The 16,856-nt window shown below is 43.8% G+C and overlaps 1 protein-coding gene across 5 annotated transcripts in view; it reads left to right on the top strand.

Annotated features, from left to right (window-relative positions):
• Nucleotides 1-2,698: 2,698 nt before the first annotated feature.
• ltbp1 (latent transforming growth factor beta binding protein 1) overlaps nt 2,699-16,856 on the top strand; it is a 163,781-nt gene continuing 149,623 nt past the window's right edge. For 3 of the 5 annotated variants that reach the window (XM_030725226.1, XM_030725229.1, XM_030725228.1), the window contains exons 1-2: nt 2,700-3,379; nt 15,646-15,716. In XM_030725226.1, coding sequence (XP_030581086.1) covers nt 3,012-3,379; nt 15,646-15,716 — 439 coding nt within the window. In that variant the 5' untranslated portion in view covers nt 2,700-3,011. Of the gene's footprint in view, nt 3,380-15,645; nt 15,717-16,856 lie in introns of all 5 variants that reach the window. The other 2 variants (XM_030725227.1, XM_030725225.1) reach the window with 1 other exon arrangement.

Raw genomic sequence — 16,856 nt, 5'->3', positions numbered from 1 at the left:
GGCTTTCCCCTGGATACTCTGGAGGAGCTGGCTGGGGAGAGGGGCTGACTGAGTAAAAGATATAAAAACGTTTCTCATTTATGCATATTAATATGTTGCATATAAACCCTGCGATGTATGTTATTTACTGTTACAGACACTGCACCCCTACAACATGCTACAGCCACAACTTGTCCCATAAGCCTGTAACATAATTTATACTTATGCCTGTGATATTTATAAATAAGATATTCATATAATAAAAAGATATTCTTAGTAATTACAAGTCTTATATTTTATTTTTAAAAAATGCCAACAAAAAATCTGAACGCTCAGAAAATAAATGAATAAATAGATAAAAACAAAGAAATGGATGCATGGTGGGTTAAAATTCTTTGCTTATTACTCTCCAGTCCGCAAAGGAAGTAGAAATAGCAGTATTACATTTTTGTTATGTTTTTTGGACATACAAACTAAAAAGCCTTTAAAAACTGGTATTAGAGGAAATCAGATGTGATACATCATAATGACAATCACTTCCACACAAGCACCTCGGCATCCAGCGTGGTACCGTGATAGGATGATACCTGTGCAACAAGTCCAGTCCTGAAATTTCCTGTTAGTGGGATTATAACAAAATGGAAGATTGAGAATGACAGCAACTCAGCCATGAAGTGGGAGGCCACGGAAAATGATGGAGCGAGGTCAGTGGATGCTGAGGGTCATAGAGGAGGTCACCAACTTTCTGCAGAGTCAATCACTCCAGACCTCCAACCTTCATGTGACCTTCAGATCAGCTCAAGAACAGTGAGAGAGAGCTTCATGGAATGGGTTTCCATGGCAGCTGCATCCAAGCCTTACGCCACTGGACTGTAGATCGGAGGAGACATGTTCTCGATGATCGCGCTTCTCCATCAGGCAATCCAATGGAAAAGTCTGCATTTGGTGGTTGTCCGGGGAACAGTACCTGTCTGACTGCATTGTGCCAAGTGTAAAGTTTGGTGGTGGGGTTATGGTGGGGGGTGTTTTTCAGGAGTTGGGCTCGGCCCCTTAGTTTTAGTGAAAGGAACTCTTATTGCTTCAGCAGACCAAGACATTTGGGACAATTTGATGCTCCAGCTCTGTGGGACAGTTTGGGGATGGCCCCTTCCTGCTCCAACATGACTGCACACCAGAGCACAAAGACATGGAGGAGCCAGTTTGGTGTTCTCACAGAAACACCACAGTTATGACAAGTGTAACTGCTGAACACCATTAACATGCTTATGGTGCAAACTTCTTTTTATTATACCCAGGGCCGTATTACTGACCGGGCGAGTGGGGCTGGCGCCCCGGGGCCCATGGATCCAGGGGGCCCAGGGGGGGGCCCAACAACAATCCAGATACCGATGTCAATGCTGATTGCGATAGAGCCCTCTATTCTAGGATCTTCTTTAGTTGTACTTCTTTAGTCTATAAGGGTTAACTGAAATGGGCTGGGGGGAGTGACAGCAGTCAGAGGGCCCTCAGCCACAGGACATAGGAACCAGAGGGCCCCTGGGCCATGTCGTACAGCAACCAGAGGGCCCCTAGGCCACGGAGGACGGCAATCAGAGGGCCCCTGGGCCACGGGGGAAGGCAAAGGGCCCCTGAACCACGGGATATGGCAACCAGAGGGCCCCTGGGCCACGGGGGACGGCAATCAGAGGGCCCCTGGGCCACGGGGGACGGCTATCAAAGGGCCCCTGAGCCACGGGATATGGCAACCATAGGGCCCCTGTGCCACAGGAAACGGCAATCACAGGGCCCCTGGGCTATGCGGTCCGGCGACTAGAGCGCCTAGGGGGACAGCAATCAAAGGGCCCCTGGGCTACAGGATATGGCAACTTCGACTGTTCTTGACTCTGCCAATTACGAACTGTGAAGGGGAACGGTCATTCTCCAGAATGGCTCGAATAAAAAATGAGCTCAGGATGAAAATGACCCAAAATCGTCTGAACTCCCTCTCACTTCTTGCAATTGAATCACAGTTTGTGCAACAGCTGAACTTTGATGAGTTGGTAGATGATTTTGCACGAAGGAAGAGCAGAAAGAGACTTTTGTAGGGGAGTGTGTGTCGGGGGGGGGGGGGGGGGGGCCCTTGCAATCTCCTTGCCCCGGGGCCCAGACCCACCTTAATCCGGGCCTGATTATACCCCTTGACAACAAATACAATGTTGCTTTGAAATACCAGTATAAAAGTAAGGGATTACTGATCCCCCCACCCCCACGACTGCCAAATCAAAAATCTTTTTTATCGTGATTACATTTTTAACAACTGGATCATGGAGATAATTACGTTGCAAGCATAGATAGAATGATATTTGGATAATTACTGCTCTGGTCTCCATCACTGCCACCTGCTGAGATGACTCATTTAACATGTGTAATATTTGTGGAACTCAGTCTACTTATTTATTTTAGAGTTTACTCATTTAAACGGGAAGTCATTATCTTCTTAGTGAGGCCTAACTGGAGAATGTGTGTGTGGGTGTTGAGGTCAGTAAGTGAGCCTGTGTGTGGGTGGGGGCTTCGGTTTGAGTACCCTGACGCCCATGGGCCCCGAGAAACTGTAAGCAAACGTTCTTGGGATTAGCGTGTAGGCTCCCCCCTCCTGACGTCACGTCTGGAGGCAGGCTGCTCGCGCTGCTGACACCGTTCACCTCCAACAGAGAAGCTTTCTGGAGTTCTCAGGCTCTTGTGACTCAAGTGAAACAGCGCTTAGAGGAACCCGCTGCAGCCCGCACAGCCTCAGCCTACAGAGACAGAGCGAGGCGACGGGCTCGTCTACATCCGAGGAACATTTTAACGTTACATTCTCAGTTTTTTTTCAAACTTGACAGTAAAAGGAAATCTGTCAGGGCGAAGTGAACTTATTCTGATGGTAGGAGTTCTGTACCTACAGGAATATGCTGAGGAATACACACGTTTTTCTGACTCGTAAGAAGTGAGGATTTTTTTTCACAGAACATACTCTGGACCTCTTTTTTTAACCTTTGCAAACTTTTATCTTTATGTCTTTATTGGGTGTGGACATGGCTTGGATAAATTGGGGCCTTTTGCTTTCCTTTGGAATCTTTCTCTTCCCGGTTTGTGTGTCAGCGGAGCTGCAGCAGAGCCAGAGCGGCTTCAGCAGGCTGTACGTACTGCAGCCCGGGCCGGGGCCCGGGACGGCCGGAGCGGACGGCGGGGTGCGAGTCAGTTCCATCTCGACTCTTCATGGCCCGTCGGGGCAGCCGCACACGTACAATGTGGCGCTCACAGCCAACTTTGGCGGCCAGGTCCGGAGCCGCAGGATGGGGAAGCAAGCGGCGTCAGCACCGCAGCAGCAACCGGTGGTCCGGCAGGAACAGAGCCAGAAGCAACTTCTGAAGCTGTCCGGGTAAGAGGCTGCAGCACCGCGTCAGGACAGGAGGGAGACAGTGTTGGCTAGCGGAGAATAAACTCAATGACTTTTATCTTGAACCAGAAAGTTTAGAAAAGCAGGTTTAAATCACACCTAAAAAGTAGATACTTACAGGATATACTAAAGCAGAATGAACCGTATCACACACAATTTCATTATGCAATTAAAAGTGCATGAAGCGTCTCGCTCCTGTGTTCAGGAGTACAAAATATCCTTATGATCAGTTTCTAACTTTTCTTTGGCTCTAACAGGAGTTGACGGTGTCGATTTGAGCTTGTTTGCTCTCTTACTGCGCGGGTCAAGCATGGCCAGTGGATTAAATTATTAACAATGATGTTGCCTGATAAAATTAGCTGGATACCACACGTGATCCTGAAGACAGCGGCAGGTAGCAGTAACTGGCTGTGAGTGAGCAGAACACTCTGAGTGGCAGAACGTGACAAAATCACAGCTGCACAATGTTACTCCAAGTGTATTGTTAGCTTGACAGGAGTTGTAAAGGCTCAGCGCACTCTTGGGATACCCACACAGGTGTTTCCATCAGCCCAACCTGATTAGGCCTCTCCATCTTCAGGCTGCAGGTTACTCTCCTCTTATTTTTGTCATTTCTAGTGTAATAACATAGTAATAAATAAGAACAAGAGGTGGCATAGCTATATTATACCAATTTGCCCATTTTTATTAAATGTTTGATTAGTTATGACACCTGGGATAGCCCCCCCCCCCCCCCCCCCCCCGACCCTGAGAAGATAAACAGCAGAAAATGGATGGGTGGGTGGAGCGTTAAGAATTTACAGTCTAAATGCATTTCAGTCAGGTATACTGTAATACAAGACTGATATTCTTATCTGCAGTAATTTGTATTTGGTGGTTTGGGGCTCTATTCTTGGACTTGCCTGCCATTACATCTGCATATCATCACCCGCTTAAAATAATGGCCTAAATCATTTGTTTAACAAAAGTTTTATTTTTGCCTAAATCATCATGTTTTCAATGTTTGGTTGAGTTTTTTGTCTTTTCTGAAATAAAAAAAAAAAAAAAACTTAGGCCATTATTTAAGGAGGGTGACAATGTGTGGAATTCATGCCATGATAAGACAGCAGAAGCAGCAGCAGAGCAAGCACTGCTTACAACCGATGTGACAGAAACAGCATGAAAGGGGAGGAGGGCTTGCAGATTGGCAGCAACTATGTGCAGGCTAAAGCTGCCTGAATTAAATAAATTAAATAAATAAATAAAATAAAATTTGTCAGTTGTAGATGTGTATTAGCTGACAAACACCTCATGTTGACTGAGATCTGTGATTGTGGCTGAGACTGACTTTTTTAATAACCCTAACCCTGCCTGCATTAATGATATATCATTCCCACAGAATTACACTGTATTTGTGGCAGTATAAACGCACTATATTGCCAAAAATATTTCTGCCTTCACAAGTAACATTCATTCTTAATCCAGAGGGTTAATATGATGTGGGCCCACCCTTTGCAGCTATAACAGCTTCAGCTCTTCTGGGAAGGCTTTCCACAAGTTTAGGAGTGTTTATGGGAATTTTTGACCATTCTTCCAGAAGCACATCTGTGAGGTCAGACACTGATCTTGGATGAGAAGGCCTGGCTCACAGTCTCCGCTCTAATTCATCCTAAAGGGGTTCTGTAAGGCTGAGGTCAGGACGCTGTGCAGGCCAGTCAAGTTCTACCACACCAAACTGGCTCATCCATGTCTTTATGGAGCTGCTTTGTGCTCTGGTGTGCAGTGATGTTGGAACAGGAAGGGGCCATCCCCAAACTGTTCCACAGAGTTGGAGCATCAAATTGTCCCAAATGTCTTGGTATGCTGAAGCATTAAGAGTTCCTTTGACTGGAACTAAGGGGCCGAGCCCAACTCCTGAAACCCCCTCCCCACCAAACTTTACACTTGGCACAATGCAGGCAGACAGGTACCGTTCTCTTGACAACCACCAAACCCAGACTCCTCCCTCAGATTGGCAGATGGAGAAGTGTGATTGATCCCTCCAGAGAACACGTCTCCACTGCTCTGGAGTCCAGCAGCGGCGTGCTTTACACCACTGCATCAACACTTTGCATTGAGCTTGGTGATGGAAGGCTTGGATGCAGCTGCCATGGAAACCCATTCATGAAGCTCTCACTGTTCTTGAGCTGATCTGAAGGTCACATGAAGCTTGGAGGTCTGTAGTGATTGACTCTTTCAGAAAGTTGGCACCCTCTGCACACTATACACCTCAACATCCACTGACCCCACTTTTACATGGCCTACCACTTCATGGCTGAATTGCTGTCGTTCCCAATCGCTTCCACTTTGTTATAATCCCACTAACAGCTGACTGTGGAATATTTAGCAGTGAGGAAATTTCACAACTGGTCTTTTTGCACAGGTATCATCCCATCACAGTACCACACTGGAATTCACCGAGCTCCAGAGAGCGACTCATTCTTTCACTGATGTTTGTAGAAGCAGTCTGCATGCCGAGGTGCTGGTTTATACACCTGTGGAAGGGACTGGAACACCTGAATCCAATGATTTGGATGTGTCAGTGAATGCTTTTGGCAATATAGCATGTGTGTGTGTATATATCTATATCTATATCTATATAGATATATACACACACACGATATATATATATATATCCAAAATACAAGTAAAATAATATACACAGCTGAAAAACCCTCCCCTCTCTCCCACCCACAAAACACAGATATTCCATCCCATCCCATCAATATTTAAACACAATATAAAAATCAGGATGATAAAAAACCAAAAGATACTGGACGTGATTAAGTTTGGCAAGACTGTTTTCTTAGAATTTGAGTTTTTGCAATTATGAAAATATGTTCAAAATGTTGGGTAGCTTGTTCCATTTCTTAATAGACCTAAAAGAAAAGCAGGTTTGCACAGCTTGTTTTGGGAACTTTACACTCACCCCAAGCAGAGAAGCTCTGCTCATCTGCTCTGGGCAAAGCTATACAAATCTTAAATGATCAAATTGTATTGTATTGTATTATGTGCATCGTGAGTGGTTACATGTAAGTTTACTCTGACACAACCTTACATAAAATGATTAATTCTGTAGATCCAACTTCAGAACTGTACTGTGTGTGCAGCTGCATCTGCCTTACTTTTCATTTTGCTTGTGTACAATCTTTTGACACAGAAAGAAAGAGAAGTACTGCTGTGGGGCTGTGGTATAGGTGGCTGTAGATCCACTACTGAAGTGGTGTTGTACATAAATTAAAAATTCATAATTAGTTTGATTGACTAGTATTTCTGGTGCCGACTAGCGAAGGCAGCTCACCAATCCTCACCCTCCATCTTTCCGTTGCTCACAGAGCCTCGAGCTGCTGGAATTTGGGTGGAAGACTCCCTGCACTGGGAGGAGATTTCATGTCTTGGCATCAATAGCATCTATGCTTGTATTCAGCTTATTATTCCAGCTGGGTATCTGCTGAGCGTAGGGCACGTGTGAGCTGACTTCTCAGTACCTCAGTACCTTCTCAGTACCTGTCTTGCTCTCTGGAGGTATTTGGCTGTGGCTGACCATCATGCATTTTCATCATGGTTCCTGTTGGACTGTGGGATATCCAGGTACTTGTAGCTGTCCTGTATGTCTGCTCTTCTGCCTTCTGGCAACTCCACTTGTTCAGTCTGGATCACTTTCCCATTTGGCCACACTTATGGCTTATGGTACATGTCAGCTGTTACACACTGATACTTCATATGGAGGAATAGTTTATAATAAAGCAACTCTTCTCTGTAGAAATCCTGCACTCCAGCTGAGTCTCAGTTCTCAGATCCACACACAGTCCCCAGAAGTTTCAAACAGAAGAGTTTGTCTTTACACCAAAAATAAACATAATGATTCTTCTTCAGCATCCTCTCATTTGTCTGAACTGCTACAGTCTTCAGCGATAAACACATGTATTATTTTGTACCTTAATCACTCCCCAAACCCAGCCAGGGGTCCAAAAAAGCCCAAATAAATGAGAGGAGTTGCATCAGGAAGAGCATCTGGCCTAAAAATTTTGCCAAACCAAACATGTGGATCATCAAGAACAAGATTTACATACCATATCAATCAGGTCTCAGGTTAATGGGGTGGCTGTGTCTCAGGAGGTAGAGCAGGTCATCTATTAATCAGAAGGTTGGCGGTTTGATTTTTGGCTGCTCCAGTCTGTATGCCAAGGTATCCTTGGGCAAGATTATGAACCCCAGGTTGATCTCTGATGCATTTGTTGGAGTGTGAATGTGTATGAATGTTAGATAGATAGCACTTAGATGTAGAAAAAAGTGCTTGTGTGAATGGGTGAATGAGGTGTGTTGTATAAAAGTAGTGTAGAAAAGTGCTACATTAGAACCAGTCCATTTACTTATCCAGTCCGAATGACCTCCCGATGTCCTCGCTGTAGAGCCTGGTGAGGTGGACCAGCGAGTCGATGTCTCCTGGTGTAGAGCTTGATGTCATCCATGTACCAGAGGTGATGGTCATTCCACTCCTGAATCTATATTTGTATCCATTGGCTTAGGGGTTGAGGCAGAACAGCAGCAGGGACAGTGCATCACCTTGGTGTATTCTGCACTTGATGGTAACTTGTGCGATTGTCTTGGAGTTGGCTTCCAGTTGTGATCTCCACAGGCTGACTGGTTCTTGTCCTGGTTCCTGTGGGCTGCTCTCAGGTCACGTGGTGTTGGTGCTGTGTGTTGCTTCTTTGTCCCAGATTTTCTTCCAGAATTGTAGTTTCAGTTCTGGGTGAGTCTGCCTCTGTGCTATTGATGCCTTGCATCTGAGAATACACCCTGGAGACATCTTTGGAGAACAGGCCATTTATTCTCTTGGTCTCTGCTTCTCTAGTGTATCTTTAAAACCTAGTTGCCAGAGCTTTTGTTTGGCAGTTTCTAGAGCCTCAGTTATGGACATTTTGTTGTACCTCTTTTTCTTCCAGGATCTGTCTCTCAGCACAGCCTTCTGTGCCTCTGTTAACTGACTAAAATCCTTCTGGGCTTCCCTGATTCTAGTTTCCAGTCACAATGTCCCTCATATTGCTGTCAGTCTTTGTCTGGATAAAACTGTGGGTGTTCTTTGTGGACTGGGTCTAATTACTCTGTACTGTGACTGATGGCCTTTTAATGGTTGACTTGCTGTCGCTAATTTAGCATGAACAACAGCATGTTCATACATTCATGCAGGTCCTGTTCTTTTCTGTGGGGGGCTTTTTGAGTCATACCATATAATTGGGAGCTGGCTGTGGTCTATCTGTATCCCATTTGTCCAGCTGACAGTCATCTTGCAGTTCAGTAAGTCTAATTGAAATGTTCTGGAGTGTAGTACCAAGATAAACGGACTGGTGCTTATAGAGAGCTTTTCTACTCAACTTGAGCACTCAAAGCACTTTACACAACATGTCTTCATTCACCCATTTACACCAGCACTTTCAGCAGTAGCAGCACTGAGCGCTAGAATACAGGTTTCCCTATTCAGAGAATAAATGGACAGCAATTATATAGTACTTCTCTATCCTTCCACATTACACTCATACAGCATTTTTCTTATCACACAGACACACACATCTGTGGGCCCACTTGGGTTCATTATTTTAACATGCAGAGACAATATAGCAAATTTTTTTTTTTTTTGTGCAAAAAATGTTCCTCATTTTGAAATTGATGAAATTTTTAGCATCAGCTAAAAAGGGACAGGAGCAGTAATGGGCTACAGTTTTTGTAATTATTTAAGGGTTTGTTTTGGACAGCTGATGAATGTAGGGGTCACCTGCTCAACCTGTATTGGCACCCACTTTTGGCCTTACTGGATGGTTCTTGCAGTGGAGAGAGACAGGAAAGCAGGAGGAGAGATGGGGAAGACACACAGTAAATAGCGACAGGTTGGGACTCGAGCCTGCGCCGACCGCTCTACCACGCGGGATACGTGGTTGCCTGCTCACACCCTGAGCCACCCTGGCGCCCCACTTTTTGGAATTCTTTAAAAAAGCAACCTTTTGGCTGAGGTTGAGGTTAACTGGCAGCGAGTTGGTTTCATGACTGGCTGTAAACAGATGATCTGGTCTTCCAGAAAAACAGTTTGGAAGGGTGGCACCATTCTGTGAAAGACTGTCAGCAAACAGTTGAAGAATAACATTTCTCAACATAAAGTTGAAAAGCATTCTGGGATTTCATCTTCTGAGTTACGTAGTGTATTTTAAAGAATACACTATTCAGGCAACACTACTAATAATGACAGAATTTCTTCTTGGACTCATGGACACTCAGTGAACCAGTAACAAAAGGAGAGGGATCAGAAGGTCTTATCAGTGTACAGTATCCAGCTTCTATGATGGTCATGATGGTATGTGGGTCATTAGGGCAGATGTTACCATCATGACAGTGTCTCTTTCAGGGAAGGCCTTTTAACAGGACAGTGCCAAAACCACATTGTGCATGCATTCCAACAGCCTGGTAGTAGAAGTGTGTGGACTGCACTTCAGGTTAAGACACAAGAAAAAATGAATGAAGCACAGTTTGATAACCAGATCTATGGATCAGACATCAACGTGGTGCACAAATACATGCAACTAATGCATACAAAGTAATCTACAACATTAGGCTTGTGTGTTCCAAGCCAAGTTTGAGTCCACTAGAGGCAGATTCTATCTGTAATTTGCAGACCAGTGTCTGAAGGAGCTGATTTTGATCTGTTTGTTTGGTAACTTAAACATTTAGAGTAGGTTAGTTGTGCCCTTAGGATGGAAGGAGTCTTTGGTTAGAAGGAAAGCAACCAGTATGAGAACACGAATCCACCAGGCTGTGTGTGGTCCAGCAGCCCGGCCTCAGCTGCTCACTCTGTGGCCTGGCAAAATGCTTGGATGTGTAATCAGTGAATAAAGTTCAGCTGTGAATTTCTGTCACCCCTACCAGAAGCGAATGAATCTGATCAGAATCTTTACCAGGTTACACAAGGCTGCAAGGATCAGGTAGTGGAGCTTATGTGGAAGTGCCGTGTGTCTCCATGGCCTGATTTCAAGTCATTTTGTTACAGAATAGGGTCTGTGTCTTTTTCCTGCTGCAGTTATAATTTGTTCTTATGAACGTGTGCTGACAGAAAAATAATTTTTTTTTTAAAATACACACTTTAAAAAAAAAAAAAAATTATGTGCAATGAAAAGGGTAATGTTTATACAGTGCTGTTTCAGAGCTGACTCATGTGTTGGAGCTTCTCTAGAGCACATGAACACCCCTCCCCCATCCACTGGGGTCGACTACTGCAAGTAAATACCCAAAGTGTTCACTCACATTAGTCCACCATAACTGACAGTGTGATCCATTTCAAATCAGCGCTGGCAGTATGTGTGAACGAGTCAGGGCTTTTCAGCTGAAACGACTTCAAAACCCTCTGCTTGGCCTTGACGACCACACGTCTCCATCAGAGATGCACGGTGCTGACGTTAAACTAAATTTTATCCTACTGGAGGGAAAAGTGGAAAAAAAGATTAAGAGAGGGGTGGAGGTCTTAGAATCTGTACTTAGACAGTGCTGAATGGTAAGTGGACTGGTTCTCATAGAGCGCTTTTCTACTCTATGTTGAGCACTCAAAGCGCTTTACACAACACACCTCATTCACCCAAGCACTTCTTTCTAAGATTAAGCGCTTTCTATCTAACATTCACACTTCAACGGTTGCATTGGAGATCAACTTGGCATGCAGACTGGAGCAGCCCGGGATCAAACTGCCAACCTTCTGATCAGTAGGTGACCTGCTCTACCTCCTGAGCTACAGCCACAGTAAACCATGCCCTACAAAATGATCATCATGGTGAGTTCGGTATGGCTTTAAACTAGGATTCAAGACTTATCAGAAAATTATTGTTTATTAAGAACATAAAGTAATGGTAAATGCACTGGTGCTTATAAAGCTCTATTCTGCTCTGCATTAGCACTCAAAGCGCTTTATACAGCATGTCTCATTCACACACACATTCTACATCTAAGTGCTTTCTAACATCCACACGCTGATGAACACATCGGGAGCAACTCAGGGTTTTGTATCTTACCCAAGAATACTGTGGCATGCACACTGGAGCAGCTAGGGATTGAACCATCAACCTGCCAGTTAGTAGATGACTTGCTCAACCTCCCGAACCATAGCCACCCAAAAAGTAAAGGGAGCCAAACCATTTTCCCCAGTTCAATACAACCTACCTAATATCTTTTGAAACCAGAGGGGTCGCCTATTGCTTACTGTTAGAAGTAAGATGTGAAGCTTCAAACAACCTTTGCAGGTGTCATCACTGTGTTTTGAAAAAAGACACGACAGGTGTGGCGCAGATCTGACTGATAAGATAAAGACTTTATTTATTTGCAAATCAAGGAAATTACTGTGGTACAGCATCCAAAACACCTTGGCTCATAGAAATGCATGCAATATCACAGAACAAAGAAGAGCACAATAAATAAAAATTTTTAATATTTAAATATGATACAATAAGAGCTTCTTCTTCTTTTGGCTGCTCCCTTTAGGGGTTGGCACAGCAGATCATCTACCTCCATCTCACCCTATCTCAGCATCCTCCTCCGTGACACCAATCCTCTGCATCTCCTCCTTCACTACATCCGTGAACCTCCTCTGAGGTCTTCCTCTTTTCCTCCTGCCTGGCAACTCCATATTCAACATCCTCTGTCCAGTACATCCACGATCCCTCCTCTGCACATGCCCAAACCATCTCAATCTTGTCTCTCTCAAACAAAAACATCTTAAACTCTGCCACCTCCAGCTCAGCCTCCTGTCTTTTTGTCACTGCCAACATCTCTAAACCGTATATCACAGCAGGTCTGATTATATATTTTTATTTTTATTTAGTATAGTCCTTGGGGTTACAGATCTTGTACAGCACTTTGGTCAACGTCGTTGTTTTAAATGTGCTTTATAAATAAACTTGACTTGATTACCAACCTTCCCTTTCACTCTCACTGCTCTCCTTCTGTCACAAATCACCCCTGACCCTCGTCTCCAGCCACTCCACCCTGCCTGCACTCTCCTCTTCACCTCTCTTGTGCACTTTGAATGGTTTACCCCAGGTGTTTATAACTTTTTTCCTCTACCCCTTGCATGTTTCTTTCTACCTGTCTCGCTCTCATTCACACCCACGGGTAGCCTGTCTCGCTTCTATTGACTTTGATTCCTCTTCTCTCCAGAGCATACCTCCACCTCTCCAGATTCTCTTTCACCTCACTACAGCCAGCCTGTCCATCACCTCTGCAAATAAGAAGGGGCTCAGAACCGATCCCTGATGTAATCTCGCCCCCACCTTGAACCCATCTGTCACTCCTATGGCACACCTCACCGCTGCCTCACTGTCCTCATACATGTCCTGCATCACCTTCACATTCTTCTCTGTTACTCCTGATTTTGTCCTGCAGTACCACAAGTTCCTTTCTTGGCATCCTATCACATGCTGTCTCTAGACACAGTGCAGCTCCTTCTCTATACTTCTCCATCACTCTCAAAGCAAACATCCCATCTGTAGTGCTCTTTCTCAGTATGAAGCCATACTGCTGCTCACTGATCATCACCTCTCTTTTTAATCTCTCTTTAACAGGTCTTTCCCATAGCTTCATGTTATGGCTCATCAACTTTATTTCTCTGTAGTTGCTACAGCTCTGCACATAACCTTTGCTTTTTAAAACTGATACCAGTATACATCTCCATTCCTCAGGCATCCTCTCCTTCTCCAAGACTGTGTTAAACAATCTGGGCAAAAAGTCCACTGCCCTCTCTCCTATACATTTCCGTACCTGCACAGGTATGTCATCTGGACCAAGCGCCTTTCCATGCTTCAAAGGTGACCTCACTTCCACCTCTGCACTTCCTGATTCACTACCTGTCCTTCATCTGTCCTCCTCTCTCATTTTCTACATTCATCAGCTCCTTAATCAGTCTTGATCAGCTCTCTGAGGTTGTCCATCTTATTCTCCAAACACCCCTCTTTGCCCATGATAATCACTGGAAGCCTGAAATCCTGGTATCTCCTCCATGCCTCCTCTGGGATCCCATGCCTTGCAGAACTGCTAGCACAGTCTGCTGTGGAAAACTCTTCAGTGCCAAGAGTAAAATGTGAAGAAAAATCATGAATAGACTTGCAAAAAACAAAAACAAAAAAAAAGCCATCTTCACATAAAACACTGTGAGCATACAAAATAGAATTTTATCGGTTAAGTTATTAAAATTTTTAAAAAAACAACAGGAGCTGGTTCCCATAACAGGTTGTTATTCAGCATGGTGCCAGGAAACCCCCCCAAAAAGGGACACTTCCCACTTTGTGACCTGTCAATCACGCAGAGGGCCTGCTATAAAGCACACCCTGGTTTGTCTTCCTTTTATTAACTCTCATAAGTACCTTAATTTACAAAATAAACATGGTATTGTGTTTATTATAAAATGAATCTACATGCTTGGCTAAGAGTACAGGCAGAACAACTCTGTGATGGACCCCAGTGCAGATTATTTTTTTGGGCCCTTTCCATAACGTTATACCCGAGAAAACAAGCTCGCTCTCTCTCTCTCTCTCTCAACAAATTGTTGCATAGTTGATGTCATCAGGTTCACATGCATTTGCCACAAATGACAGAGAGCAAGGTCAGGAAGTACAAGTAGTATATTTCCCAGCATGCCCCCATCCATCAAAACTCTTCAGAAAAGAGAAAAAGGCACCTATTTTTAAGGTACTCCAAGGTTACATCTAGGTTGGAGGAATCTGGAATCAGGAGAACTTTTATAATCCCTGGAGCATTCGCTTTGAAACTGTGGTTCAAATATGTGAAAGTTGTAACATTATAAAAGATTACAAGCAATAAAACTCAGGAAAGCAGTGGGATGCATAGCCTTTAGTCACAGTAAGATGATGCATCCCAGTAGTTAGCAGAGAGACAACAGCCAAGATGACATCAGTTTGGGCTGTAGAAATGTTCCTTCACAGTAACGGGATCAGAATAGCACCATTTGTTGGCCTCATTTCTTCTATTCATGGAACTATTCCAGTCTGGTCCAAATATCTGAAAGTGGTAGTTATGGTAGTGATGGGATCGGCGGTATTTTAAAGGTTTAAATGTACAGTTAATTGTGTATCCTTTGGCCCAGCTATCTCACATTGCCTGTGATGATAGAACAGATATGTCTATGTCCTTATCTCCATCAGCTTCTGTTGTCTGGAACCAGCATTTTTCCTAGTTGCAATTGTGCCTGAAAATGCCCGTGACACTATATACTAAATATAAATTCTTGCAATGGCAATATGCAGTTCAATCCTCAAATGCAAATGAGTCTGACACATATCAGATTTTTTTTCTACTATTACTGTTTATTCCAAACAAAGTCTGTTTTTTTTTTTTTTTTTTGTAAATCATAGGCTTAGGGTAAGGGTTACTTATCATAAATAAGGCTTAGACCTCAAAGGGTTATTGGGTGATCAATAATTCATCAGCATATGAAACCACAGAAAATAACTTGTGACAGCTGTAAAATAAAGGTGGCTCAGTGCAGTTTGAACCTGCTGTGAATAGATCTGTGCCATACAAGCTTCTGCCATATGCCTCAAACTATACCAACTCCTCAAAAGGTTATGACTGATTTCATCACCTAACTGCTCTCTTCGTTGATGATGTATGTTGGAAAATCTCTGGCTGATCCAGTTTCCTACAGCTTGAATCAATCAAGTCTGTGTGGATCTTTTCCAAACCAGACTCTTTAAGATTCAGGTTGGCTTTTCAAGCCTAACAAACCTACCACAATAAATACTGTTTCACAGACAATTCCTGCCTTTCCAGTCATAGTTAATGTCACGAGGCCAAACCACGACTCAAACCCTCTGTGTCTGGGACAGCATTCAAGTCTGGAAAACATCCGGTGAAAATTGGTTGAGCCTAACTGATACAAATGAGGTTGTCCATCTTATTCTCCAAGTGGTTTAACCACGTTTAGGTGTAGGTGAGGAAAGGTGGAGAAAGAGGTGATGCTGGCATTCATGTAAAGGAAATAACGGTCAGTCAATGAAGTACAGTGTAAGTGGATAATATCTCTACTTAAGCCAAAGACAGATTAGCTTAGTTCTTAAAGTTAATACATGGCGGTAGAAGAAAGAGACACGCCATGTGTCCAAGAAAGATTTCTACATCAGCTTGTTTTCCTCTTTCTGTGGGTCTGGTAGTTTCACCTCCCTCTGCTTGTTTTGTGTTTGCAGGGTGAATGTCTGTGGAGGGCAGTGCTGTCACGGCTGGAGTAAAGCTCAGGGATCACAGCGGTGCACGATGCGTAAGTCTATGCTAAACACCTTTCAGCACAACAGTGCTTCTACATTAAAACTGCTACCCCAGTCTACACAAGAGCACTAGGCGCCCTCCAAAGTGCTCCAGGTACAATCCATGTTATTTCCAATGCTTGACAGCAGCTTTGAATGCATGTTTGCTTTAGTTTCTGACTCTTCTCTTGATTTGGTTTTCAATAGTGTTATGCTACATAAAAATATGTTGTGAGATGTTATCTCCTGTAAAAGATCATACAAGGTCTTGAATAATCAGGGCCCATCTTATCTCAAAGACCTCATAGTACCATATCACCCCAACAGAGCACTTCTCTCTCAGCCTGCTGGCTTACTTGTGGTTCCTAGGATACTTAAGAGTAGAATGGGAGGCAGAGCCTTCAGCTTTCAGGCCCCTCTTCTGTGGAACCAGCTCCCAGCTTGGATTCAGGAGACAGACACCCTCTCTATTTTTAAGATTAGGCTTAAAACTTTCCTTTATGATCAAGCTTATAGTTAGGGCTGGATCAGGTGACCCTGAACCCTCCCTTAGTTATGCTGCTGTAGACCTAGGCTGCTGGGGGGGTTCTTCACTCACCTGTTTTTACTCTCTGTCTGTTTATGCACCCTTCTGCATTTAATATTACAGTAAAAATCACCTAACACAGACACAAATGGCCCATGGAATTTTATCCGACTTCTAAAAAAATCCTTCTTGTGTGTAAGTCGGATAAAATACGATTCTTCAAAATTCATCAGACAGGTTGGTTCTAATATCGAATATCGAATCTGGATTCTAATATTGACAGTATGGAATTTCACTGCAGTGCTTTCTGCTTCATTCCTGGATTTGCTTCCACAAATTTTATAATCTTTTAAACTATTTTTGCTTCTAAGTACAAGTTTGTAGCTTACTATGATTGTCTCTGGTGAAATGAAGTGATTCGCCCAGTGCAGCCAATCCAGACATCACGCGACTATATAGCCACACATCTCCAGGCGTTGTTAGTGTGTGTAGTTGTGCATGAAAACTCATCCGACTTATGCGATCACATTTAATTGGAAATTTATTACAATGGGAGCAGATTTTTCATCTGAGGCAGGCAAAATGACTGCCCCTCCCTCAGCCAGGTTCCACCAGAGGTTTCTTTCTG

Source organism: Archocentrus centrarchus, unplaced genomic scaffold, assembly GCF_007364275.1.
Source record: "Archocentrus centrarchus isolate MPI-CPG fArcCen1 unplaced genomic scaffold, fArcCen1 scaffold_50_ctg1, whole genome shotgun sequence".
In the NCBI taxonomy this organism is placed as follows: domain Eukaryota; kingdom Metazoa; phylum Chordata; class Actinopteri; order Cichliformes; family Cichlidae; genus Archocentrus; species Archocentrus centrarchus.
Note: the sequence above shows the minus strand (reverse complement) of the source record. Positions and strands in the feature narration are given on the sequence as shown.